We start from the raw sequence: 27,522 nt of genomic DNA on the forward strand, positions 1-27,522 counted from the left end.
ACTTTGGGAAGAAGTGAAGGAAATACGGATGGAGGGAGGAAAACATGAAACGGAGCAACAAGAGTGTGTACGGGCTAAAAATGAATGACTGAATTTAATGTGCTACAAAACTCAGCTTTAAAAGATACCGACATGCAATTAAGTTAAACTGTAAAGATCTCAGTAGTGTGTTCTTAATAAAAGTTCTTTTTTTAATTGTGTTACATGTTTTTGCTGGTGTGTCTTGCAATATTCAAAAATAAATGTTACACTCTCATTGATTTAGAAATGATCTATCTATCTATCTATCTATCTATCTATCTATCTATCTATCTATCTATCTATCTATCTATCTATCTATCTATCTATCTATCTATCTATCTATCTATCTATCTATCTATCTATCTATCTATCTATCTATCTATCTATCTTATGTAATTTTAATTTGGTTTTCTTTAATTTGGTTGTAACTAATTCTTTGACATCTTGTAAAGATTTAAATTTAAATGTTCCATTAGAAGGAGATGCTGTTGTTGTCGTCGTATTGCAATGAAGGAGGATCAGAACTGTTTGCGTCCTTGGGGACCTGGACCTGTGGCATGATGGCAGCTGTTAAAGTGTTGGATGAGTTGTGTTTGAGGGGGTCTCTCTCCTGTCTGCCAGAGCTTTTGATTACGTAGCCCTTTTAGGCGTAACTTTGTTGCTTTACTTACTGCTCTGTTTTGCATTTTTTACATGAGTCTTCCAGCATCACAAAATGTCAATCACAGCTTCACCCTAATGGACTGCACACATCATGAAGATGGGTGTGCCGTGTGCATTCTATTAAGGGCGTGAAGCTAATTTAGTTTTGACTTCTTCAGTGACAACACCTATATGTCAGAGTGGATCTCTGTTCACAATGGCAGTAGCTAAACCTTCCCTGTCTGTGGATCATTACAGCTGTTCGTTGTGTCTGGATGTCCTGAAGAAGCCCGTCACCATCCCGTGTGGACACAGCTACTGTATGCACTGTATCAATGACTACTGGGACAAGTTGGACGCACAGGGGATCTACAACTGTCCTCAGTGCAGACTGGATTTTGAACCCAGGCCAAGCCTTTACATAAATACAGCACTTGAAGGCCTGATAGAAAAAGTGAAGCAAATGCAAGTCAACATCACCCAGTCTCTGAGTTATGCCGAATCTGATGATGTGTCCTGTGATGTATGTCCAGAGAGAAAACTGAAAGCTATGAAGACCTGCCTGACCTGCTTGGTCTCTTATTGCGGGATTCACCTGCAGCCTCACCAGGAGTCTGAAGCACTGAAGAGACACAAACTGGCGGAGCCGACTGGAAACCTCCAAGAGAAACTCTGTTGGAAACACCAGAAAATGCTGGAAATCTTCTGTAGGAGCGATGAGCTCTGCGTCTGCTCGATGTGTGCAGCGACTGAGCACAAGATTCATGACATAGTGACAATCGATGAGGAGAGAGCTGGGAGACAGGTAAGGACCTGGGGCCTCATGTATAAACGGTGCGTACGCACACAAATGTTGCATACGAACATTTCCACGCTCAAATCGCGATGTATAAAACCTAAACTTGGTGTAAAGCCACACACTTTTCCACAGTACCTCATGCCCTGGATTACGCAATTTCTCCACTTGGTTTTGCAGACTGGTGGCACCCAGCGTCAAAGCAGTGCTACTGTTTCTGTGTGGTCACCCTTTCTTAGACCCACATTCCTGACGCGGCTTTATAAATACACTGAAACTAACTGCATATTGTTTATTAGTGTAATGCATCTGATTGTAATTAACCTGCAGCAATATAATGGTCCAGGGAATTGCCATAGTATTCCAAATACCATAACTGCTTTAGCGTTGTTACTCTCAATGCATCTTCTTCTTCTTTCAGCTGCTCCCTTTAGGTGTTGCCACAGCAGATCATCTTTTTCCATATTACTCTCACTGCACCACTCGGAGTATTTATATCACTGTATCTGAGAGGGGAATCACAGCAGCAGCTGATCAGAAAGAGAATTATCGGTACACAGCATGAAGCAGACGCTGCCTGAGCCACGGCAAAACATTTTCGAGACTTCCCTGTATGGACTTCGCAGTTTAGAAAAAGTTTAATCCCAAGAACTATAAACACACTCAATCAGTCCATCAAGTGCTCCTTGTAGAACTGTTTGGACTTATAAGTACAATTACCTCACTGTAAACTTGCACTACAGTTATAATATTGCACAACCTGCGCCACTTTATAAAGCGCGTATTTACATATGATGACGATATCATTTTTAAGATGAAATGCAGCAAAATATGTTGATTATATTATACAGATAAAACTTTAACTTCATTTAAATAATCTGTATTGTTCATAATTAAACATGTGAGGACACGGTGCCGCAGCGCTAGCTAGTTCAGGGATTGTTCCTGCATTGCGTTGTATTCCTGCTGGTGCTGATGCGACACTGAAAAGATAGACGGATAGAATAATTAAACATGTACTACGAAGATATTTCAATGTTCCTTAAAAGTTCTGAAGAATCAAAGTTCTAAGCTTACAGATGGCTTCACGTCTATTACAGAGCTGATTGTGTGGCGATTGGGTATTTGGAGAAAGAAAAGTAAGGACAGGAATTGGAGGTTAGTATGTTTGAAAGAGACAGTACTTCTGTAATAAATTATTTCATCCAAGGTCGTGCATGGCACAGCAAGCCTCTTGCGTGAGATATGAACAAGCACTTCGCCACCATGTTCCCATGTTTAATAACATGCTTTAACTCCTATCATCATGATAAAGATATCACATATACATCTCAGTATTTTAATTATTCAGAGAGCTGTAATATCACAAATGTAATGGATTCTGTGTCCTGTCAGAGAAAAAGAAAGCCCGTTTAAGAAGCAGGTAGTGATTCACACACATAGAGCACCAAGAAGATCAAATACAGAACAAAGCATTTAACGTCCTACTTTAGTTACAATGGGATTTGAGAAACTAGTAAATTAAACGATTTTAAGATGAAGTTTATGATGTTCTACTTTAATGGCAAAATAAACTACGTGATTAGAGTGGAAATTTTGAGATTTAAAGTTGACATTTCATGCTTTTTTCCCACTGTGTGTCTATTTTTTTTTGTCTGTACTCTAATAAGCTTTCATATGACACTCAGACGGTGGGCTACGACTTGCCTTTTCATGCCGACTTTGATATGTGACTTCTTTTTTATTTCAGGCACTGTGCGACTTTGTGAACTTGAGCTTTCGAGTTTCTCCGACACTCTGTCACTTGATCAACTTAATTTTGTTGATTATTCCACTGTTTAAACCAACAAATAGTACGTTTTTCCTTTGCCTCCATTTGGTATTCGCTGAACTTCTTATGTTTTCCCCTGTGCTTTTCCCATTGTCTTTTCACAGAAGGCTGAGCTTAAGGACTATTTATATTGATTTACATATTCAAAGAGGTGTAATTCTGGGAGGAGTTGGGGCAGGACAGAAGGCGCGTGCACGTGCGTTACTTTTCACGCTGATCAGAATTTATGTAGCGGAAGAACATGAAAGTTTGTGTACGTACAGATTCCTGCATCTGGATTGTTCTGTGCGTACAGACATTCCTGCTTTTGTACTTACGCCATGTTATAGTGTGAGTTCTACGCATGGCGTTATGCATGAGGCCCCTGGGCTTTAGTTCTTACAGTTCTGAGACAATGCTGTCTAGCTGTCCTTAGATGAGGCCATATATCCATCCTTTCAATATTCAGAAAAATTAGATAGATAGATAGATAGATAGATAGATAGATAGATAGATAGATAGATAGATAGATAGATAGATAGATAGATAGATAGATAGATAGATAGATAGATAGATAGATAGATAGATAGATAGATAGATAGATACTTTATTAATCCCAAGGGGAAATTCACAATTAGTGAAATTAAAGTAAAAAATTAAATTAGTAAAATAAAGTAAAATAAATTAAAAGTAAAACAGCATAGTACTTAATGGAGTTGTATCACTGCTCCAGACTCCTGGGATGCGTTCCATGCACAGGTCCCCTTCTCTATCTGTCACCATCCGTTTTCTCTATCAAAATCCCTAAAACTTGGAGGTTTCTTTACTTTGAGAAATTCATGACAAAAATAAAAATGAAAAAAAAAAAGTGAAACTAAGTATTGCATAGTTTGAAGCCCAAATAAAGAACAAATAGTCCAATACTAAAAGATTATTAAGCTCAGTAAAAAAATGAACCAAGCTCCTAACATTCATCTATCCATCCATTTTCTCAACCCTGTTATCCAGGGCAGTGTCATGGGGGCAGCTGGAGGCCATCCCAGCAAGCATTGTGCATCTTGACCAGAAGTTTTATTTTGATTGTCCAAGAAAAGTTAAACACAAAAATTACAACAGGAACATTGGATGAAATATCTGAGTCCATAAACCATAGGAGTTGGTATCTAATTAAGAAACGAAAGCCTTCAGTCACAGTCGTCTTCCTGGGCCAGGGCTGTCCACTCCAATCTAGGACCTGCTTTTCTCCATCTCAGATAGTTTTGAAGCTCACAATGGTTTCTTAAGCTCTGATTCACTTACATGGCTGCGTCAAGCTCACTTAACTGTGGTGCTTCTTCATTGCCAGGCTGTTTGCATCAACATGTGATGAGGTTCTTCAATAGAAACATGAACTCACTCCACAGGACTCACTCCACAGGCCATCTCAGTTTGCAGATTTGTATTTCCTTGATCAACCACAAAGTCTCAATATCGGATTCTCTCTCAGCACACGCTAATCAGTACAGAGCTCCTAGTCTTGGCCACACAGAGACCATTTCTTAACACTGCTATGGTGGTGTCAGCCGAGCTGTCCACTTAGCCCCTCACCTTACTGTGCAGCACCATCACCACAAGCACAGATTCTTAAGCATCTGCTTTAGTTTTCAATGACTCCTTCATCACCTTATCCAAGACCTTCTTTCTCTGTTCTTGTCCCCATTGCTGTCAAATGCAGTGAACTTTAACCTTTTTTTCAATCAATTCATTGCCTTCTTCTTCAATGTCCTATCACCTCATTCCTGTTCTCCCTTAATTCTTCTTCAGCTATTTCTTTTCAAATGGTCCCAACTTGAGTATTCTTTTCAGATCTCTGCCCACTCCTCAGATATCTGTCCTCCACTTTTTTTCCCCACAGAGCGAGCTGGACAAAAGAATGGAAGAAATGAAAAAGAGAATTGAGGAGAAAGAGAAGAAATTGGAGGAGATGAAGGAAACCATAAAGATAATTCAGGTGAGTCTTGTGTCCCATTCAGATGCCTCAGTGCAATGACAGAAACGAGATTTGGTGAAGTGTACCATGAAGTGAGGTGAAAAGTGAAATCAGCGTTTAACTACTAATTCACTTTGATGAAGAGGATGTAGTGAAGATGCATAAGAGTCTCATGTCCCATTCAGATGACACACCAGAACCAAACATCGCCGAACATTTAAAAACATTTGATAAGTTCAGACACTTGAGTCTAACAAAGCTCATCAATCTATTTAAAGGCAAAGGTGACTCAAAAACTTCAGTGGAAGGGGGGCCAAGAGGAAACAGAGTTTTTTCTGTCTTTGAGTTGTCTAGAGAACTACTAGGGGGCTCCGCCCCCTGCTCGCTTCGCTCGCCAACCCCTGGTGTTGGGAATGACAAAGAGCGTGATGTATGAATGAGATATAGAATAGTGTGACGGTGTAGATGATGCAAATAGAAAGCAAACAATAAAGTGTGTGGCACAGTGTAAAGGTTTATTTGAAAATGTCTTTGTACACGCCGTTTAAGTGTAAAAGGTAATTCCAGCTCAGAACTTGTAAGGTCATTTAAGATGGTTATTGTTGTGATCAGAGTCAAGTTTGTCAGAGCTTAGAAAGAGTTGTGTCTCTACAGGAAGTAATGGAATGACTTGAGTATTAATGTTTTCCACATTAATATTTTTTGGACATAATATAGTGCGTTGTGTTAAAAGGGGCATTTGGTCTAATGAGATTGCTGTTCCAAATGTCTCTGTAACTAAGTCGTCGCAGATAAAGGCTTGAGGAATTGTAATAATATGTGGCTGAAGTCCATCTGTATTGGTGAGTGCACCATCTCTCAGTTGTAATAAGCAATTGTTATGATCTGGTTCTGGACATCGTATCTTTTTTACTAACTGTATCTTTTGAAAGCAATGCCAATTGTCTGTGTATTTTAAGGTGCACTGAACAATAGCTGAGTGCATGGCATCTGGAAGAATAGCTAATCACTGTCTAAAATCTCCTCCTCATAAAAGTACCTTTCCTCCAAATCGAATATTATTATTCATAAACGTTTGTAGAAGTTTATGAATGGTGTTGAGTAAGTGACTTCATGTCATTGAACATTCATCAATAAACAACATTTTTTCAAGACGGATGTTACGTACAGTGCCACCGTTAATGTTCATAGTGGATACCGATTTGTAGGATCTAATGCAGTTGATAAAGATTTCACTTTCAGGTACATCGTCAGTTAGAATCTTCTGTAGATATTCAGTATATGAATGTAAAGAAGGCAGTCTAATTTGACCCTTTTGACAACAACGTGTAAATGTATTACTTGTATTGCCAGTTGTTTCTTCAGGGAAGTGAACTGAATGACAATGATTGCAAATGACATTCATTAATCCGAATGAATTTTCCTGGTGTATGTTTTGCTTGTGCCGTTTGAGAGGCGCGTTGTTGCATGTGTAGTATTTGGGACGTGGTGTTTTGGAGCTGTAATCGATTTGCCTGTGCTGTGTGAGAAGCCCGTTGTAGCCTTCGCTGCCATTAACGTATGTCTGAGACGGGAGGTGTTTCGTTTTGAATCCGTGCTTGTTGCGATGCAGCACTTTGATTGATAGATTGCGTCATGTGGATCTAGGATGTAGATTTGTGCTGCTTGCGTTTGAATACTTTTTTATGTGCCTTTTCCTTTTTTCGTTGCTCTTTGCGCCTCATTTCTCCATTTTTCCTGTGCTCACTCCTTTTTTCTGTGGTCTTGTCCGCCTCTCTCGCCCTCTTTTGTCCGTCTTTCTCGGCTCCTCAGCCAACTCTCGCGGACTCTTTTTGCGCCTGCGCAGTACGTCTTTTTGCAGCTACGGCCCATTGCCGGATGTGCCTGCGTCCATCATCCGGTTTAGCATTCTCGGTTAGTAATATGGATACTTTGTCCTGAGTCATGTAAACACTAGGTGGCACTGTTGCCCCTTTTAACCCAACAGACAGACACTCAGGACACTGGTTAAAAGCACCAAGAAGACGTTTTAATATTTTTCTTCTTTAAATAGTGCCCTTCAAGCACCCACAGCCACCAGTAAACAGGCAAGTAACCAACACAAAACACAATATTCTCTTTCTCTTTTCTCCTCCACAACTCCCAGCAAGCGTTATCTACTACCTCACGACTCTGGCTCGCTTACTGGGTTCACAGCAGTCCTTTATTTATGGTCAAATCCGGAAATGCTTCTGTTCCTCCGTCCACATGACTTGCCAGCACTTCTGGGTTAGATGGAGAACTTGAGTTTCTCATTATCCCAAAAGTACTTCTGGACTCCCTTTCTCGTGATTTGATTGTACTTCTGGCTATGCAGGAAATCAGAGTCCCAAGGTTTTCTCACAGCGTCCCCTGGCGGTGCCCACAGTACCCAGGCAGGGCTGCGATACCGAACTCCAAAGTCCATGATGCCGTGCGGGAATCTGGGGCACAATTAAGATGTAGGGATGCTGCCATCTAGTGCTTTGGGGGAGGCAGTGTCCAAATGTAGCTGCCTTCCCCCATCCTTCCATCCTGCCGGCCATCCCTTACTGGAGGAGAATTCTTACCAGTGTGGCACCACCTCAAAGTGTGTGATGAATGAGGATGCTCCCTGCTTAGCTTATTGGCTTTTCTAAAGGGATATCTGCAGCTCCCCACAACCTAACAGGAAATTTAGTGATCTTCACTATGAATTATAAAAACAACCAAGCCAAAAGAATTGAATAATTTAGTGTTCACTGCAATTGGCTCTTTGTTTTGTAGTTCCTTTAACTTAACCGAATGTGAATCTCCTTCTGCTCAGACCTCCACAGAGGGAGAAGTGCAAGAACAGGAGAAGGCCTTCACATGTCTGCTTAAGTCCATTGAGAGGCTGAGGTCAGATGTCATTAGTTTGATTCGTGGTTACGAGCGGAAGGAAATTAAAAGGGTTGAAGAGCTCATTGAAGAAATAGAGAAAGAGATTGAGATGCTGAAAACAAGAGACATTGAGCTGGCCGAGCTTTCAAAGACAGACGACCACATCCACTTTCTAAAGGTGAGAGGGCCAACCTAAAGGACTCTAAGGGACCTTTTTGTCTTTATTTTTCATTTTCTCCTTCCCTCATCTCTCCTCATGTAGAGGTTCCCATCTCTGTGTGTCCCTCTTGAAGATGGAGGCATATCCCACTTCACTGTTAAAGAAGATTTGCTTCCAGAGAACCTGAAAAAGGAACTGACTGATCTGAAAGAGCATTTGGAGCAGATCAGCAGCTGGGAGTTTGTGAAGACCACAGAAAATGGTGGGTTGTGTGTCCTCAAGTGAATCCAGAGGGGACCTGAGGTGAAAGAAGTGGCTTTTCTGCTTGATACAAGACTCACATTCTGCTTTTCTCTTTTTCTACTCAGATATTGACCCTCCAGATTACATTCTGCAGAACCTGAGAAGTAGAAATTTCTTATTAAAATGTAAGACCTTTTCAATTTTTGTGGATTATTAAATGCCTTAATTGGAAGGAGTTCCTGATGTCCTGTCCTTGAGCAGTAATTGACTTTGTGGCTGTGATTAATACAGTGTAATTTTCACTATGTGGCACCATTACATACAGTAAACTATTTAATCACTGGGATGTGGTGAGGGCTTCTCTTCTGCCATGAGGTGCAGCTTGGTGCCTAAGGCAGTACAATCTGAAGTGCAAGGAAGGAAGTTCAAGTTCAGCTTAATGAATTGCCACTTGTTATGACAGTGGAAAGCCACTAGAGTGCATGAAAGGACCATAGATTGAGCTTGCTACTTATAATTAGCCAAACTGTAATCACGAGTATCAAGAATATTTTTATCAAGACTGTAATGTTCTCCGAAAAAAATTAAAAAATACAAAGAAAAAGACACAGAAGTGAGACTTATCAGACAAGAAGAAGTTCTCTTTCTTATTTCATTTAGAATCGTAAGCAATCTTTGTTTCCGTTGTTAGCTTTTAAAACATTGTGCTTATGAGGGAAAGTTAAACGTCACTGGGCTAAAAGTACACCAGCAGGCCTAATTCTGTTGATTAGACAGAACAGCAGCTACACCAAATAGATGTCAAAACCCTTTGCATCAGGTAATTTAAGAGATGTCTTGATATAGCCATTTGTACATGGTATCTAAACAGAACTAAATGAATACAGTACGCACATTTCAATGGAGTACAACAAACCTACAAACATAAACAATCAAGATGTTAGAATGGATGCTTGATTAGTTATCCTGGAAGAGTCACTATAATCAATTTCATTTCATCTCATTTTCTCATCATCTCATTGTACCTTTGATACCTTTCCTGGTCAAAGGTATGGTAATAGCAGGCCAAGCAGACCATCCCAGACATTATACATTCCAGCTCTTCGTAGGGAATATTTAGATGTTACCAAGCCAGCTGAGAGATATAATCCCCGTCTAAAGTGCACAGGGTCTGCCACATGGCAGCTCTGGGGGAGACACCCTGATGCATCCTTACAACATACCCTTACCACTTCAACTGGCTCCTCTCAGTCTGGTGGAGAAGTTGGTCTCTACTCTGAGGTTCTACATCATTGCTGAGCTTCTTATCCTATCATGGAGTTCCAGCCTACTCACCCTACAAAGAAGGCTCATTTTTGCTGCTTGTACTCTCCAAATCATCGCTCTGGTCATTGCTAACAGCACTTGGTAATTGGTGAGGACAGGGTTGCAGATTGTTCGATAAACTGAAAGTTGTGTCTTTAGACTCAGCTCCTACATGAACACCATGAACTGGTACGGCGCCTGCAGAACAGTAGCTACCGGTCTAATCAGCTTGTCAATCTCACGTACCCTACTTCCATCACTTGCTAATAAGATCCAGTTATACTTGAACCTGGAGAGAGCAATCACCTCTTTTCTGAGAGAGGACTATGACCTCAAACTTGGAGGTTTTGATACTATTCCCAGGCTCTTAACACTTGGCTGTGAATCAATTAACTGCATGACAAAGGTCACAGTCAGATGAGGCAAAGAGGAGAACATCATCTGCATAAAGCAACAATGCTCCTCCTTGCCTTCCCAACTGGACACATTTACATCCTTGGCTGCACCTTGATATCCCGTCCATGAAAACCACAAACAGCAGCACCTGACACTTGATACCCACAATGAACAAATTTAGTTTAATGGCAGGTATTCAGATACACTTGTCACATAGAGAACAAATAGCATATAAAAGTGGCTTTGTCACACAGTATTCCTGCAGGACGTCCCATAACACATGCTGAGGGACATGGTCAGATACTTTTTTCAAATCTACAAATCACACCTAGACAGAGTTATCAAACTCCCACACATCTTGCAGCAACTGTGCTGGGGGAAGAGTTGGCCTACTGTTCCATGACCGGGATGGAATCCATGTTGTATTCTGTGACTTAGACTCAGCCACTGGATGGAGTGTCCCCTCCAGCACCCTGGCATAGGCCCTAACTGGAAGGTGGAGGAGTGTGAGCCCCAAGTAAGTGGGACACATCTTCTAGTCATCTTAATGATCAATTATTTTGAACTTGAAATGGTACTACTTAAGATACCCAACAGGTGTCACTATTACCACAATTTCAGAACTGCAAAAGCCCAGAACATTGTTTGGATACCCACAACATTTTAACACATTTTTGTACATTAAAAAGGTCTAAATTCAAATCTTGAAAACAAAATAAAGTACAATATATTGCTCCATAAAGGTCAGAAGTGAATGTGTTTGTTATAATCTCAGAAAACACCAACTTGTTCATTATTACAAGTGACAGGTTAGGAGCACACACTGATATAGCACATCGCCGCACCCACCACATGACAAACCAACTTAGAATCCAGATTAGGATCTGAGTGTAGCCATGCAATGGGTGACACCTCAGCACCACACCAGTTCAGATGGAGTGGAACACTGGGAGGTTTTTTGTGGTGGCTGGAGTGCCAATTCTGCACAACAACCCCCAAGTTTTTCCCTGCAGGTTGGAGGGCCTACATGCAGGTGAACGTCATACCCAGGATGGATCAATTGCAGGTTAAGGGTCTTGCTCAAGGGCCCAACAGAGCACAGTCCTTTTTGGCATTTATGGGATTCGAACTGGCAACCTTCCAATTGCCAGTGCAGACCCCTAGCCTCAGAGCCACCACTCCACCCAATATACTGTACAAGTGACAGCAATGCACAACACGCAACAATTCTAAAAGAGAACGTTGAACAGATAGAGCAAACAAACACGGAGAGTCGGTGAGCACGCTGCACAAACCAAAGAAAAACGCTCTTCATGCGTGACCTTCCTCTGGGCGCGTCTTGTCCAGCTCAGATTTGCAGTAGGGAACTTTTCAAAGCGCTAGTGATGTCCTCATAAATGACTTTTGGGAACTGAATCCCGGCAACGGAGTGTCATGTCCTAGCAACGTAATCCCAAAGTGACTTTGCCTGTGGTAAACAAAAAAATGCAACATTAATAAAATTACACATACAGTAGCTCTTGAGGATTAGTAATATTTAATTAAAGTTCCCACATTGTTCCCTGGTGAAAATAACCTTCAAAACACGACAACAGCAAAATGTATTTTTCCAGCACATATAAGACACGTAATTTGAAGTGCTTTACAAGAGATGAAAGAAAAAACTGCAGGAAAAACAATACATTAGAAATAAATGAACAAATACAAGAAATACCAAAAATAGTAAATGAGAATAAATCAATACATACCTAAATAGTAATGACTCACAAGTAATAGATAAAATATAGCCCTAAATTATTGATCATTTTAAGTCTCTTGATGTCATGTATGATGTTCCTCTTGGCTGGAGTTCAGTTTTCTTGAACGTCTGCTTTGTTAATTTTTGGCTCTTTTGTTTATGTTAATGTTGTTATTTACTTATTTTATACTTATTATAAATGTATCTGTGTAGCTTTTGTTATTCTCCATGTGTTTTGTGGGCCCATCACTGCCAGGGACTGCCCTCAGCTCTATAAAGGTGAGGGTCTCCCACGGTTCCTGGTGGTTCTTCTCAAATGCACTCGGGAGTTTGGTGAGTGTTTCTTTGTAGTCTTTCTTATACTTTTGATTTATTGCATTTTTGACCGTTTTTGCTCTGTCTAAAGACTCTAATTTTATGGATTGCATTTTTTGGGACTTGTTCTCTGTGGTTTGCCATTTGGCAACTCATTTTTTTTTGCTTTTTTGTGATCTACTTTATGCATTTTAAAGTATTTTTCATTAAAAATAAGTCAGTCAGTCGGTCATTCTCCACCCCATTATATCCTAACACAGGGTCACAGTGGTCTGCTGGAGCACAGGGCGCCAGGCAGGAACAAATCCCGGGCAGGGCGTCAGCCCACCGCAGGGCACACACACACAGAGCACACTCACTAGGGACAATCGAGAATCACTAACGCATCTAACCTGCATGTCTTTGGACCGTGGGAGGAAACCCACACAGACATGGGGAGACAAAAACATGCAAACTCCACAATGGGATGACCCTGGAAGCGAACCCGGGTCTCCTTACTGCGAGGCGGCTGCGCCACCATGCCGCCCCATTAAAAACAAGTCAGTATTATATGAAGTTTCTACGTGGCCATCTGTGTTACAGCCCATTTTTTTTCTACTAACTCCGAATATGTCCTGGCTTGGCAAGAAACAGATGACTCATTTTTTTAGACATCCCAGGAGATTCGTGCAAAAGACAAAACAAAGCAAATAAAATATGAACAAAGCAACCAAAACCCAGACGAGAGGCAAGAATTAAAGTCAAAAATCAGACAAGATATGAAAAACAATTAGCTTTTTGTGTTTAAAGGATTTATCTGCAGATCAGATAAGTTTGGTGACCTTCTATCCTGTTGTGCCGATGAACTTGAGGTCACAACCCCAGAGACCACGCCCCTAGAAACCTGGAACACGACCCTAACAACGGCTATGCAAAATGGCATCTGATACAGAAAAAGCCCTGATGATGACAGACTAACAGGAAATAACACACAAAATATTAACATCGTCTAACTCATAACAATGATCAGACCGTAAATTAGAGTTCATTCCATAGACTGTGACTGCTGTAGCCAGACCACCGACAGAGGCAATCCAACCACGATCGCCAGCTATCAATGAACAATATTGTGTTCGTAGTGTTTTAATTTGTTTTGCCTTGGTTGCGATTAAACGGGGTCCTTCCTCATAGCTTGAAGAAGCCATTGATTCATGAAATAAGAACTGACAGAATACAGAATGACAGTCACCCACCACTATCTGATTTCAATTGGAAAACAGGTCAGAAAACCAAAAAATGACACATCGAAAAGCTATTCTCATTATTTTATATGGGCAAGTCCATCACAAAAATCCCCAACCAATTTCACCAGTTGTCACCAAAGTGTACGTAACCGTCCACTCTTCATTTATATATGACATATAAAATGGCTCTTTCATCAACTATCTGAATAAGAAACTTTGTACGAAGTATTACTGGGAATGTTTCTGCATATTAGCCTAGGATACGAGAGAGACGCCAGGTCTTCATCACTCTTGTCTGATCACCAAGGTGGACTCATCTTGCAGCAAAATAGAGTTTTAAATTGTTAGATTTATGTATTAAAAATTGCAAAACCATTCCAAACAATTGAAGTTTTCTCCACTTCCTTTGGAGCCCTGCAGGTAATAGCCCAACATGTCTGAGAACAACCCATTTCCTCATTTGTTCTGTTTTCTGTCTTTTCAGACTCCTGTCCACTCACATTGGACCTCAACACAGCAAACAGACACCTTCTCTTTTCTGATGGGGACATGAAGGTGACATATGAGACGACAGAGTCTCCGTACCCTGAGCATCCTGACAGATTTGACTACTGGCCGCAGGTTCTGTGCAGGGAGGCTCTGAGCGGGACTCGCTGCTACCGGGAGCTTCAGTGGAGTGGCAACTGGGTTGTGATAGGAGTGACCTACAAAGGAATTAGCAGGAAAGGGAACAGTGAGGAGAGTCTGCTTGGATTCAATGATAAGTCCTGGCGATTGTTCTGCTCCGATTCCGGTTATTTTGCACGTCATGATGACAAAGTTACTGAAATTGATGTCGCCAGCAGTCACAGAATTGCCGTGTATCTGGACTGTCCTGCTGGCTTTCTGTCATTTTATAGCATCTCAGACACTATGACCCTCCTGCACAAGTTCCAGGTATCCTTTAGTGAACCAGTACATCTGGGCTTTGGGGTCGGACCAAACTCTAGTCTTTCAATCTGAAACACAAAAAATATCATTCTTCCTGCCTCCATTATGGCTGAGTGGAGGCTCTGAGGCTAGGGATTTGCACTGGTAATCGAAAGGTTGCCAGTTTGAATCCTGTAAATGCCAAAAGTGACTCTACTTAACCTGCCATTGCTCCGTCCTGGGTATGACGTTAATCTGCATGTAGGCCCTCAAACCTGCAAGGAAAAACCTGGGGGTTGGTGACAGAATTGGCACTCCAGCCACCATCAAAAACCTCAACTGGTTCCATTCCATCTGAACTAGTGTGGCGCTGCACTAATCTGGGATCCTGAGTTGGTTTGTCATGTGGTGGGTGCAGCAATGTGCTGTATCAGCACATTGCTGCTAACCTCTCTCTCTGTCTCCATTAAAATAGGTTCTTTTGGAGTGAAGTGGTAAAGTAAATTATGACAGAAGAGAACCTCACACATGGGACCCTACTAAGTGGGACAGAAGAGGACACCAAATCCTCCTTCTTTTTTCCTGTTATTATTTGCCCTTTTGAAAAGCCATTTGTTACCATTAGAGGAGAAATACTTGTCGGAAGTGCTGGATCTTGGCATAGCCAATCTAAGCAGCCTCCTATTGTTGTGCCCACTAAGAATGGCAAAGGATCAACAGTTGTAGAGTTGTGAAGAGAACTGAGACAGAACAAGGTGAAGAATTGGGGTCTCGCAGAATGATTCCTGTTTAATATCATTGGTCACCATAACCAGGACTTGTTGTGTCATGTACTGGCACATGACGCTTCCACAAGGACTTTCCACAATGATCAGTCCATGGTCTTCTTCCCTGTGGATGTCCTTGTCTCTTTCAGTTCTTTTTCCTAGGTTCAGCAGCACATCTCTTAACGATGGCCTCTTTTCTGTTTTCCTTGTGGTGTGTAATGTGATGATGGGACCTTTGGTGGAACTTCTGGTTACATATGCCGCCCTTAAAAAAAAAAAAATCAGATTGCTATAGAAATGGAAACCAGGCCTCGAGCAAAGATTAGTGACGGAAATTACCATGAAGGTCAGTGACGAAAATCATAAAAGTAGCGATGCTAAGTTGGAATTAAACAAAACAAAGGAAGGATAGAACTGAAATAGATGGCCTCCAAATTAGTTCTCCTGCTGGCTACTGTGGTTCCAGCAGATCAGGTCCAATAGTTAACGGCTACTTCCTGTCTTCTCATTTTTTTTTATTTTTTGTTTTTGATATTGCGGATGCCGTATTGGATGTGCAGGCGTCCGGACTGGAATGGAGAACAATGCCTTACCTGGCTGGGAGCACATGGATGGAGATGCAGCCCAGCCAGGATGATTCCCAGTTTTAATTCCAGTCGGGGAGAGCCTATAATGGAAGGACAGGAGGAATCTGGATGTTGGGGACAATTTCTTGCCCTTCTTGACAGGTGGCAGTGTTCCTCTGGCGTGGTCATAGTTTGGACACCCGCAGGGTTGCCTGGGACTTGTAGTTCTGGAGGGTGGCTCTGTCAGGGTCCTTGGGTGCAGCCAATGGATTCTGCTAGGAAAAGACCTCCCTGTTTTATACAACTTCCCCTTGATCCAGAAGTGCTTGCGTCGTCCAACACTATGACACCGGAAATACTCCCAGGTCATCCATAAAAGAAACCGCTCCACCTAGGAATGGGAGCCAGTGCTGGGAGACCAGGAGGAGAGCAGATGAAGAGGACTGTAACTCAGTGGCGTAGCTAGGGGGGAGCAAGGGGGGACATCTGTCCCCGGGTGCAGCATCCAGGGGGTGCCAAATTTCCCTTCCCCATTGCATTTTGGCCAACAGGAGGGGGCGCGAAATCTTCAGTTGTCCCCGGGTGCTGAAAACCCTAGCTACGCCTCTGCTGTAACTGTGCTGCTGATTGTAAAGTTCAAAGCCTGTAGAAGATATTCTGTTAAATAAAAAGTCTTCTGAACCTGGGACTTGTGTCCAAGTTGCTGTGTGTGGAGTTTGGGGTGCTGTTACACCTCCCTAGTTGTCACAACATATAAGGTAGGTACTAGAAGGGATGAGACTTCTGAGAAGGTCCTGAAGTTTAGTCAGTGCTCTTCCCGTGGCTGCTCCTCCACTCTGGGGCTGGAAGAGGTAAAGTGAGAGGTTCAAAACTGCATTTCTCCCAAACCCGTCCCCTGTTTCACCTCTTGAGCAGATCCTCCCACACACTCCTTTAAAACATATGTGTGACGAGGTTTATAGGGTAGATATTGTCACATGTACGGTGCCCAGGGAACTTCTTACCTGCACAGAAACAGTTGCATATTTCGGGCACCATAGTATAACTGGCAGATCTAAAAAGCAAACAGAAACATCTTTTCAGATGTTTATTTCAATTTGACTTGCTCCAAGAAAGAGGAGGAGCCAGTTTTCACACTGGAAAACAGGAAGAGGCGGGTTCAGGTGTCTTGGAACTAGAAGTGACGCCATTGGGGATGCAACTGTCAATCACTGCTTTCTGCAGAGGGCAGAAGAGAAAAGAGCGCCAAGCCCTGGTTGGGAGTGTAATTACATTTACAGTATATGAGCTTTCCGAAGTGCTTGTGTGCTACATGATCTACATGCAACATGTCTTATGGAAAGTTACTGGTGTGATAAAAAGTCACAAAACAACTATAAAGAGTTGGGGATTGGCCCCGTATATTGCTGTGGTGGCTAGCAAATTGGTCAAAATGTAGAAAAATTCAAACAGTTGACAAAATACAGAGGACTGAGGGTTGCTTTTATACAAGAACATGGTTGCTGTTAATGATCAAAAGGGAAGTGACATCATCAATGGAGGACCGGATGTGACATCATCGTCGGAAGCCTGAAGTGACGCCATCAATGGAGGACCGGAAGTGACGTCATCATCGGGAGCCAGAAGTGACATCATCAATGGGGAACCAGAAGTGGTGTCATCAAGAAAAGCCGGACGTGACAGGGAGGATGAAGTAGTGGATGGACAGCCATTTTCTGGAATGTGAACTGTTGTTGGTGAGTGATTATTTGTCTTCTTTGGTTCTGGAAATTTAGAGAGAGAAGCAGCAATACCATCAAACAACCCTTCATCTGTTATAACTTCATTTACCTCTGGGCTTGTTGACAGTCTCCTAAGCGCACGTGTGTGACACTAGGAAGAACAGGAAGCAAAAGGAGCAGGTAAAGAAGGATTTGTTCAGATTTGTCTTTTTGTAAGTGAACACCCCTGGTTTTTCACGATTTATCACTTTTTGTCTGCATCCCAGTCTATCTATCACTGGTTTTGATCATGAAGTACAAGATGCCCAGGGTTCAAGGTTGTGCTGTGGATTGTAAGGCACAGGGTGTCACAGGAGGATGCGCATCTTCCTGTTCTGCTGTGGTCGGGAGCTGCCACTGCGACGCCTCCTTCATGTTCTGACGTTTCTGAACTGACGTCAGCAGGTCTCATATAAGACGAGATCTGATCCACTGATGTTAACATGGCAGGTCCTCTTAGTTAACAAGTGAGAGCATCTTAAGTATTCCAATTCTTTTACTCTTCTTTAAAGCAAACCCTTTTCATTCATCCCATATATCAATAATCCAAGACAAATGTCCACTCAGCTTTGATAGATCTGTGGAGAAATTAACAGCCAACAGGAAATAAAATGTCATTATTTATTTATAGAGGCTGTCAATCCTGCCGGCAATGTCAGAAAATGGAAGGAATGTTTTGGAAAGCTTACTGCTTGAGACGCCCTTGACTGTAATGGACTGCACACGTCATGCAAACAGGCGTGTCGGCATTCTAGTCGAGTCGAGTTACTTTCACCTCCTGCCTTGAGAGGCGACGCCCGCGTGTCTGACTGTGCACAATGGCAGCAGCTAATCTCTCTGTGTCTGCCGATCAATACACCTGCTCGGTGTGCCTGGAGGTCCTGAAGGAGCCGGTCACCATCCCGTGCGGACACAGCTACTGTATGGACTGCATTGAGCACTACTGGAACGAGCTGGATACCATAAGGAGTTACAACTGCCCTCAGTGCAGACTGGAGTTTGACCCTAGGCCAAAACTTTACAGAAATATAATACTTAAAGAGCTGATCGAAAATCTGAAGAAAATGCAAGTCAGTGCTACTGCGTCTGCGAGCTGTGCTGGACGTGACAATGTGCTGTGTGATTTCTGCATTCGGAGAAAAGTGAGAGCTGTGAAGACCTGTCTGACCTGCATGGCCTCTTACTGTGAGACTCACCTGCAGCCACACAAGCACTCGGAAGTTCTCAAAAGACACAAGCTGGAGAAGCCAACAAGAAATCTCGAAGAGAAACTCTGTACAACGCATCAGGAAGTGCTTAAAATGTTCTGTAGGACGGATGGGACCTGCATCTGCTTAATGTGTGCGGCAGGCGAGCACAAGAACCATGACAGGGTGACACCTGAAGAAGAGACATCTAGAAGACAGGTATGGCATGAGCTTTGAAGAGATCTGAAACAAAGCCGTCTAGTTGTCCTTGGATATTTTCAAATGTCCGGCTGTTCAGATTCCATAGATTAAAAACTCTGGTCCATAGAACGTGTATTATAGTGGTCTCACAGCTCTGGGCACCTGGGTTCAAGTCCCTGCCAGTGCTTGTCTATATGAGTGCCATTCTTCCTTTATCCCTATGCGTTTTCCTCTATGATTTTCTTCAACATCCACAAAACATGCAGGTCTCTTGTATGGGTGACTCTAAATTGGTGGAAAAGAAATTCTTCTCTCAAGTTAATGGGAAAGTTAAGTATTAATGGGAAAGTTGAGTATTTTTGAAGTCAAAGTTATTTCTTCACATACGTGGTGTATGGTATTGCATTTTCTTTCAATTGGTGTAGAAAGCAAGGAATTTTGCTCATTAAGGGATATTCTTGTGCCAAAACTATTGTTTCAGTTCTCGGCCACCTTCTGAGGCTGCTGCCATCACCACCCGACCCCATGCTGCTCCACATATTCTCATCTGCAAAGTTAATACCACAGGCTCCACCTCACACTACTTGTTTGGGGTCTGAAGTGACACTATCGTAACATCACGTCCCCCAATTCCATAAGCTGATCCAAGCCAGGATCCGTCTAGAGATTTGCCAGCAGCCACTCACCACTTTAGGATTTTCTGGTCCTGTCATCTCCTTCAACATCCTGACCCTGATGCTTTCCCTCCTATCCTAATTCACTTTCTGGTGTTTATTTTCAAATGATTCCTCACCAGAGACTTCTTTTAATCTCTGACAGCTCCTTCTGAAGTTCCTCTACCCCTTTATTTCCAAACAGGATGAGTTGGAGAAAACCAAGGCTGAAATGAAAAACAGGATCAAGGAGAAAGAGAAGAAACTGCAGGAGATGAAGGAGGCCATAGTGAGAATTCAGGTGAGTTTCATGCCATTTTCAGAGGGAAACCAAAAGACAACCATGTGAGGGCTGAGGTTGGTGAGAAAGAAGGAAAAAGCCAAGCCGTCTTTTTGCTAATGTGACCATCTGTAGGTTGAGATGAGGAACCAAATAACAGATTTGAATCAGCAAATGTCAAAATCTCACAAAGTAAAACTGCTCCTTGAGGATAATGTGTGATGTTTAATGTGTCTTTCTACCATCTCATCCATTTTGTACGTGCTTATCTTTGTGTGTTGGGGCTGGAGAAAGTGTCCTAGTGAGCTCTCCATATGCACATACACAGCCCAAAGTATGTGGATACCCTTCCAAATTATTAAGTTTTGGTGTTTCATTGTTAAAAAATGCATACAATTAAGCCAATAGCATTGTAATCTCCATTGACAGTAAAATCGGTTGCACTGAAGAGCTCACTGAGTTTAAACAAGGAACTGTCATAGACGTCACAGACGACATTGCGTCCCAGCGAAGGTAAAGGCACCTTTACCATAAGTCCGTATGTGAAATCTCGTCTCTGCTAGTTCTCCCCCCCTACCCCATCTGTAATTTCTAATATTGTGAAGATGAAGCATTGAGGAGCAACAGCAGTTCAGCTGTTCACTTGGTAGATCTCAAAAACTCACAGAGTATAAAAATGGCCTATCGCCTGTGGCATCACTCACAGCAAAATTCCAAAATACCCCGGGAAGCAACACTAACACAACAACTGTGTGTCGGAAGCTTCATGAAATGGATCTCTGTGGCCAAACCTAAGATCACTGTGTTGGCACAAAGCATGCCACCATTGGACTATGGACCAGTGAAAACGTGAAGCGATGAATCCCAATTCACTATATGGCAGTCTGATGGACCAGTTAGGGTTTGACAGATGCCAGGAGAATCCTACCTTGTGTTCAAGTATCTCTACAACCCAGAGCCTCCACCCTGGAGCTCCAAGTACCTGGAATTGACTTAATGGCCAGTTGTCATTATTTGAGTCAGATAACCCTCCACAAACGTAACCTTAACCATAGTGTGACCGGGTGGCGCTCTGGAGGTCTGCACCTGGACTCTATTGGTGCCCATTGGAGTCAATGCCACCTACTTGGAGGTGCAGGGAGGAGGCTCCAGGACCTTCAGAGATATGTACTTTTACTATTTTTACTTTGTCTTAGTCTTACTAACCGACCTGTATCCTTCCTGATCTTATCAGGACAGTGAGTCATAAAAGCAGCCATCGAAAAGCAGCCATGCGTGCTGGCATACTGCTTCACTAGTTTGGTTTTTAAGTTTGTTTTTTGAAGCGCTTATGACCATCATTGATGCTTGGGCCTGTTTTGTAGAACTCATCTGGCGTCCTGCACAACAAATTTATTGTGACATGTCTTGCTAATGTAAGGACAGCTGTGAGGAATGGGAAGCATGGTTGAGGTGGAGTCCAGCGGGATGCACTTTTTGTGAGAACATAAGGCATCTCCATAGGAGGAGTTGAGTGACAGGGGTGAGGGATGGAGCTTTCACTCCAAACAGGCTGAGCAGTTTAAGACTTGAGCGCCCAACAGTTCTTGGACTGAAAACAAGGATATATAGGGTGCAGCTGCTCTGGGTTTTTGGCTCTTATACTTAAATAACAATTGTCTGAATATTCTTAGAATTTACTCATTTATTTATTTTTGCCATTGGTGTATGTTCTTGCTGTGGACATTAATAATAATAATAATAATAATAATAATAATAATAATAATAATAGTACATTTTATTTATATAGCGCCTTTCCCATGCTCAAGGCATATAAAGCATTATAAAGCACATACAAACACATATGTAATGCCCAGAATTATTAACATAAGTTCCAATATATTGAAATATTTAGTTATTAGCATAGGAAAATGTCCGTTTATTAAAACAGGCTTAATAATACAATGGTAAATCCATCTGTTTCATTTGTGTTGTGCGTTTATGAACCCAATATGCCTCACATCCCTCTTTCTTTGTGCTTCTTGTTGCCTTTCTCCATCATTATTCCAAAACACTCCAGCTGCAGACCTCCAAAGCTCCCCTCCACTTGTCACCTTACATCATACATCAATAACACATCTAACTACACAGTGGTTAAGATTAGTCAGGGTTATCTGAATCAAGTGAAGTATACCAGGTGACAAAAACCTGCAATCCAATTGGCTGTCCAGTGGAGCTACTGAATTGTGAAGCTGCGGAGGTCTGCAGCTGGACCCATCTCCATTATTCCAGCCCTGTTGTGGACATTGAATGACATGACGCCCAGACGTACACCACACGATTTACTGTCTTTTACCGGCCATTTGCCTTTGTTCATCGGACATTCACGCCCTCCTGTGGACTCCAGACAACATTACGCACAGGCAAAGGCACAGATGCCAGACAGATGGATGTCTAATCTATTTATATTGAAAGAGATTTTTAATCTGAATATTCCAACCTTATTTTTTGGCTAATTTGACAGCCACACTGTGATGTTGCTCCAACTCCCCTGGGAAAATCTTGCCAGTCTGGCTCGCCCTAAATTTATATGAATGAATGCAGGTCCACAAACGGAGTACAAAATCTTCATCTGCAAGTCTTAATCCCAGTTGTGCACCATTTTTCTAAAGAATTGGCAGCCACTGCCCAGCACCAAGTATGGAATTAGGTGATCTTCAGTTTTATAATGAATGATTTTTTTAAAATACTAAAAATCACACAGACCTCTGGTCCTTGTAAGATTAAGGTTCCAGCGTCAGTAGTTGTATGCTGTCATTCTTCTTCTTATTGCTATCATGTACTCTTTGCTTCACACTCAGCAGATGTTGCTGCTCTCCTTTATTTCTACTTGATCAGTTTGCCTATGCAGGTTGCCGCGGGAAAGACGTAAACTCTGTTCATTTTGCAGAGGATACCACTAGCTACAATTTTACTCCACCATTGTGTATCATGTCACTAGCTTTTGATTAAGACTACAACATCCTAGCCCCAGTTGGTCATGAGTCATCATGTGGCAGACAGACATAACTTTTAGCATTTTATAGAAAGATATGAAGTGAGTAGCATTTGTTATTTCTAAAAGCAGTATGACCACCTCTATACTTTGAGCTCCTAAGTAGTATTGGTGTTTGAAATGAACTCCTACCTTCCTCTTCTAATCAGAGTTCTGCAGACAGAGAAGAGCAGGAACATGAGCAGACCTTCAGATGTCTAATTCAGTCCATTGAGAGGCTGAAGTCAGAGGTCACTGAAGCCATTAGAGACTACAAGCAAAGGGAAGTCAGAAGGGCTGAGGAGTTCATCGAACAACTGGAGATGGAGATCCAGGAGCTGAAGAGGAGAGACACTGAGCTGGCCGAGCTTTCACAAACAGACGACCACATCCACTTCCTAAAGGTGAGAGCCCCTAGCTGACGGATATCAGCAGGTTTATTTGACACACAAGTCTTTGTCTCTCATGTTCTGATTCCTTCTATTCTCCACATGCAGAAATTCCCCTTCCTGTGTGTCCCACCTGGAGATGGAGGTACATTCAGCATTACTGTGGGTGACAATCTGAAAACTCTGAAGAAAAATCTCTCTGATCTGAAGATAAGTCTGGAGGAGATGAGAGGCTGGGAGTTGATGAAGATCAGTGAGACCGGTGGGTTGTGTGTCTTCATGTGACCACCCCAGTGAATTCAGATAGACCCCAAAATGGGGGTACATGACTGCTTGGGGCTCACGTTTTTCTTTTCTCTTTATCTACCCAGAGGTCGACACGCCAGATTACATTCTGCAGAATGTGAGGAATAGAAATTATTTCGTAAAATGTAAGTTGTTCCTATTTTTCGTCAACTGTAAATGTTCTCTTTGGAAGGAGTCAATGATTTCCAATTCCAATGTTACATGCAAAAAATATTTGATTAGTGATTGGCTGGTTAGCCTTGACTACTCCCATTGGCTGGAAGAATGAAATTCCGCCCTTACCTTGCTGCTCTCACACTCAAATAATCAAGAACCTTGCCCAGAATCACGAGACAGCAAAACCCTTGTCAAGTGCATCACTCGCACCCAAAATGTGACTTGGGCTTGTTGAATTGTAACATGGCACTCGGACAAAGACGCTTGGCAGTAATCTCACTCCATTGCAGTGTTTTGCGACTGTAGTAAATGAAGCGCTTTGTGTTTGATGCTCTGCAGGTTCTTGTCGGTGAGTCTGAGGAGACCCTCATTTGTTTTTTTTTTCTTTCTTTTCAGTCTCCTGTTCTGTCACATTGGACCACAACACGGCAAACAGACACCTTATCTTCTCTGATGGGAACATGAAGGTGACATATCAAAAGACGGAGTCCCCATATCCTGATCATCCGGACAGATTTGACTACTGGCCCCAGGTTCTGTGCAGAGAGGCACTGAGTGGGACTCGCTGTTACTGGGAGGTCGAGTGGAGTGGGATGTGGACTGTGATCGGAGTGACGTACAAAGGAATTAGCAGGAAAGAGAGTGACAGTCTCCTTGGATTCAATGACAGGTCTTGGCGTTTGTTCTGCTCTGATTCCAGTTACTCTGCATGGCACAATAAGAAAAAGACTGAAATTGACGTCCCTACCAGTCATAAAATCGGTGTGTACCTGGACTGTCCTGCTGGCTTCCTGTCATTTTATAGTGTCTCAGACACCCTGACCCTCCTGCACAGATTTAAAGCATCACTCACTGAACCGGTTTATCTGGGCTTTGGGGTTGGACCCAACTCCATGGTCTCAGTCTGCCCTCTAAATCTCCTGTCCTCCGTGTCTCGGTTAAAACAAAACCTTCTTGTATTTTGGGGTGGAGTGGTAAAGAAGAACAATGCTGGAGGCAAACAGTAGGGCGAGGTACACATGGGACCCCAATAACCTGGACAGCAGAGTCCTGATTAATTCAGTCCAATGTTCTTCACAGAATCTTTTTGTGCTGCAATGTTGTAAAGCTGCTGACAGGAGTTAACAGGGGTTGCTTGCAGTATTTGCGCTCAGCAAGGGTTAATGCTGAGAGGTGGTCTCATCTCCTGCAGGCAGAGACCTCACTAGCTTTTATGAGCACCATTTTGTGGAAACTACTGAGAGAGCGTCAGCTGCCCAATGTCTCTCTGGGTTTCTGCCCTTAAGAAGATGTTTTCTCATTGCACATTTGGAAGATTTGATCTTGTGAGGTGGTCAGTGGTGGGCACTGCTGATTCTTTACTGAAGAGTTGCCCGGCTGGTTACTGATTTTGTTGAGGTTGCATTTGTGGGTTTTCTCTTCACCCGAAGGACACAGAAGGTTAGATTGATTGGAAAGTCAAAATTGACCCAGTATGGGTGAGAGGGGGACAACCTGTGATGTCTTGGCATCCCACCCAGAATGGTTTGTATCTGATGGAGATGTCTCACTGATTTCCTTTCTGGAAAGTTCTTGGATACTGTGGATGGTGCAGCATAGTAACAAAATGGCTAACACTCCTGTGGCATGGATCTACATTCCTAGGTTTGAATCTTCCACCAGATAACGCCTCAGTGGTGTCACATTTTCCTACATTTTTTCACAATGCTTTATTAATTTTCAAAGGATAGGGTAGCAGAAAAAAGGAAAAATCCCCAAGCAGCTGGTGCCAACATCACTAAAGGTTTGTGTTTGCCATATGTCTGCATGGATTTTCCATCAATATCCCAGTTTTCCCTTTCACATCCCATAGGACATGCAGGATAAGATAACTGGTCATTTCCAATATGGCCCTGTGATGGACTGGCATCTCTCCATGGCTGTTTCCTAGTTTGTGTAGAGTGCTGCCAGGTTTGGTTGTGGACCCCTGTATCCCTGTACAGGAAATGCTGGGACACTTCTGGCCGGAGCTGCATGGTAGTTCTGGGGTTAGTACTGCTGCTTCCAGTATCCAGTGTTCTGGGTTCAAGTCGTACCTCCAGATGAAATCCCTGTACCCACATGAGTTTTCCTCCACAACCTCAGCGATTTGCAGATTTTAACTGGTGAGTACAAATTGACCTCTTATTTGACCTTAGTGGGCCTTTTTATGAACCAGTGCCCCATACAGGGCTGTTTTCCCCATGCCACACTGTGCTGCCAGCAGAGGCTCTGGTAACCCTAACTTGTTTAAGAATGGATGACTGAGTGTGGAAGGACCTTTCAAAGTCCCTCAGACTTTCTCTGCATTATTAACGAATCACCAAAGGACCCCAGCAGAGTCACGTGTAACTATGGCAACCCAGAGCTGAAATGAAGCTGTGCCTCCACTTTACCAGCAGGGGGCGCACCGTGATGATTGTTGCCATTTGTTGAGTGTAACGTTTAGTAATCCTCTTTGTATCTTCTGTATGGTATACCGGAATTGGCTTTTAGCACTTTTTGAACATCCTGGCTTTGTCTCTGTGGTTTGGGAAACTCTCATCCAATAAAGCTTTATGGAGTTTAAAGATGTTATTGAATAAACAAACAGAAGAAGTAATGAATGGATAATTTAAGAGAAGAAGTAAGAATGTCCTTCATTAAACACAAAGAGATGTGAGGCCAGGAGAGACGGAATGAGAAGAGGTCCTGCAGATGGAAGAAAGAGCATAAAAACGGAGGTGATATACTGTATTAGAGTGGTAAGTCTTTATGAAAAATGTATTTTTATTGTGCTGTTTTTGCTGTTATGATGGATTCCACTATTCCATGAGTTGATTGTCTTGGATTAAGTGTCGGCTAAATAATAATAATAATAATAATAATAATCTCCTTGGTCTCCTTGTCTCTGCAGTTGTTTGTGAGTAATCACATAACAGACAGTCAGACTTTTACAAAGAGTTTATATAGATAAGAATCAGCTGATGTAGCACAATAAAAGCCCAGAAATAAAGGACAAGTTCTGTCATTAGCCAAAAAATAAAGAAATTGTGAAAGAACAAATATGCCCGGCCACTGCGGCCCTGCAGGACCCCTGCACTACAGATGGTGTTCTCCTGAAAGTCCAACATTATTTGCAGTGCCCGATTTTAACACCAGATAAGTTAAATCTTGGGCCTCACAGTCTGTAGGGGCTACACAAAGCTCAAGTATTATTTTTTTGTTAATAAATATATTTTAAGACTGAATAATTAAAGGTCTGTTTTTTAAAGTTCTAATGAAGAAATCCTTCCCTGACTCTGTGCAGGCACTTTACATGTTTTTACTGCATTGTTGCCAACTTCAGGGGATTCAGAAAGTCTTCAGACCTTTCACTTTCTGCACACTTTATTGTGTTGTTGATTTCATTTTAAAGGGATACATTTGCCATTTTTTTCCATCAGTCTCCACTCAAAATTGCACAATGACATACTTGTTTTCAGAAAGGTTTTCAAATTCGTTAAAATCAAACACTGAAATCTCTCATTCATAGAAGCATTCAGGTAATTTCTCATCACACTCCAGATTGTGATCAGGTTCATTCCATTTGCTTTCATTCTCCTTGAGATGTTTCTAGAACTTGATTGGAGTCCATCTGTGGCAAATGAATTGACTGGACATTGTTTAGAAAGGCACACGTGTACCTGTAGTATAGAAGGTGTCACAATTCACTCCTAATGACAGGACAAAAGCCAAGCCATGAAGTCCAAGAAACTCTCTGTGGACCTCTGCAATCAAATTATGGTGAGGCAGGGATCAGGGCAAGGAGTTCAAACCATTTCTAAAACATTGAGTGTT

The 27,522-nt window shown here is 42.3% G+C and overlaps 1 protein-coding gene across 3 annotated transcripts; it reads left to right on the forward strand.

Moving 5' to 3' along the window:
• The first annotated feature begins 880 nt into the window (after window positions 1–880).
• Window positions 881–26,267, forward strand: LOC114662231 (tripartite motif-containing protein 16-like). Of its 3 annotated transcripts, none has more exons than XM_051935148.1 (6): window positions 881–1,468; window positions 5,164–5,259; window positions 8,063–8,296; window positions 23,332–23,485; window positions 23,595–23,654; window positions 24,082–26,267. In XM_051935148.1, exons 1-6 carry the CDS (start codon window positions 881–883, stop codon window positions 24,690–24,692), a joined length of 1,743 nt encoding a protein of 580 aa, XP_051791108.1. In that variant the 3' UTR covers window positions 24,693–26,267. The 3 variants fall into 3 exon arrangements, with proteins under 3 accessions (XP_051791108.1, XP_051791109.1, XP_051791107.1); XM_051935149.1 differs by lacking the exons at window positions 23,332–23,485; window positions 23,595–23,654; window positions 24,082–26,267 and adding exons at window positions 8,381–8,540; window positions 8,647–8,706; window positions 13,983–14,503; XM_051935147.1 differs by lacking the exons at window positions 881–1,468; window positions 5,164–5,259; window positions 8,063–8,296 and adding exons at window positions 18,190–18,906; window positions 19,747–19,842; window positions 23,005–23,238.
• The last annotated feature ends 1,255 nt before the right edge of the window (window positions 26,268–27,522 follow it).

Source organism: Erpetoichthys calabaricus, chromosome 12 (assembly GCF_900747795.2).
Source record: "Erpetoichthys calabaricus chromosome 12, fErpCal1.3, whole genome shotgun sequence".
NCBI classification, from domain to species: domain Eukaryota; kingdom Metazoa; phylum Chordata; class Cladistia; order Polypteriformes; family Polypteridae; genus Erpetoichthys; species Erpetoichthys calabaricus.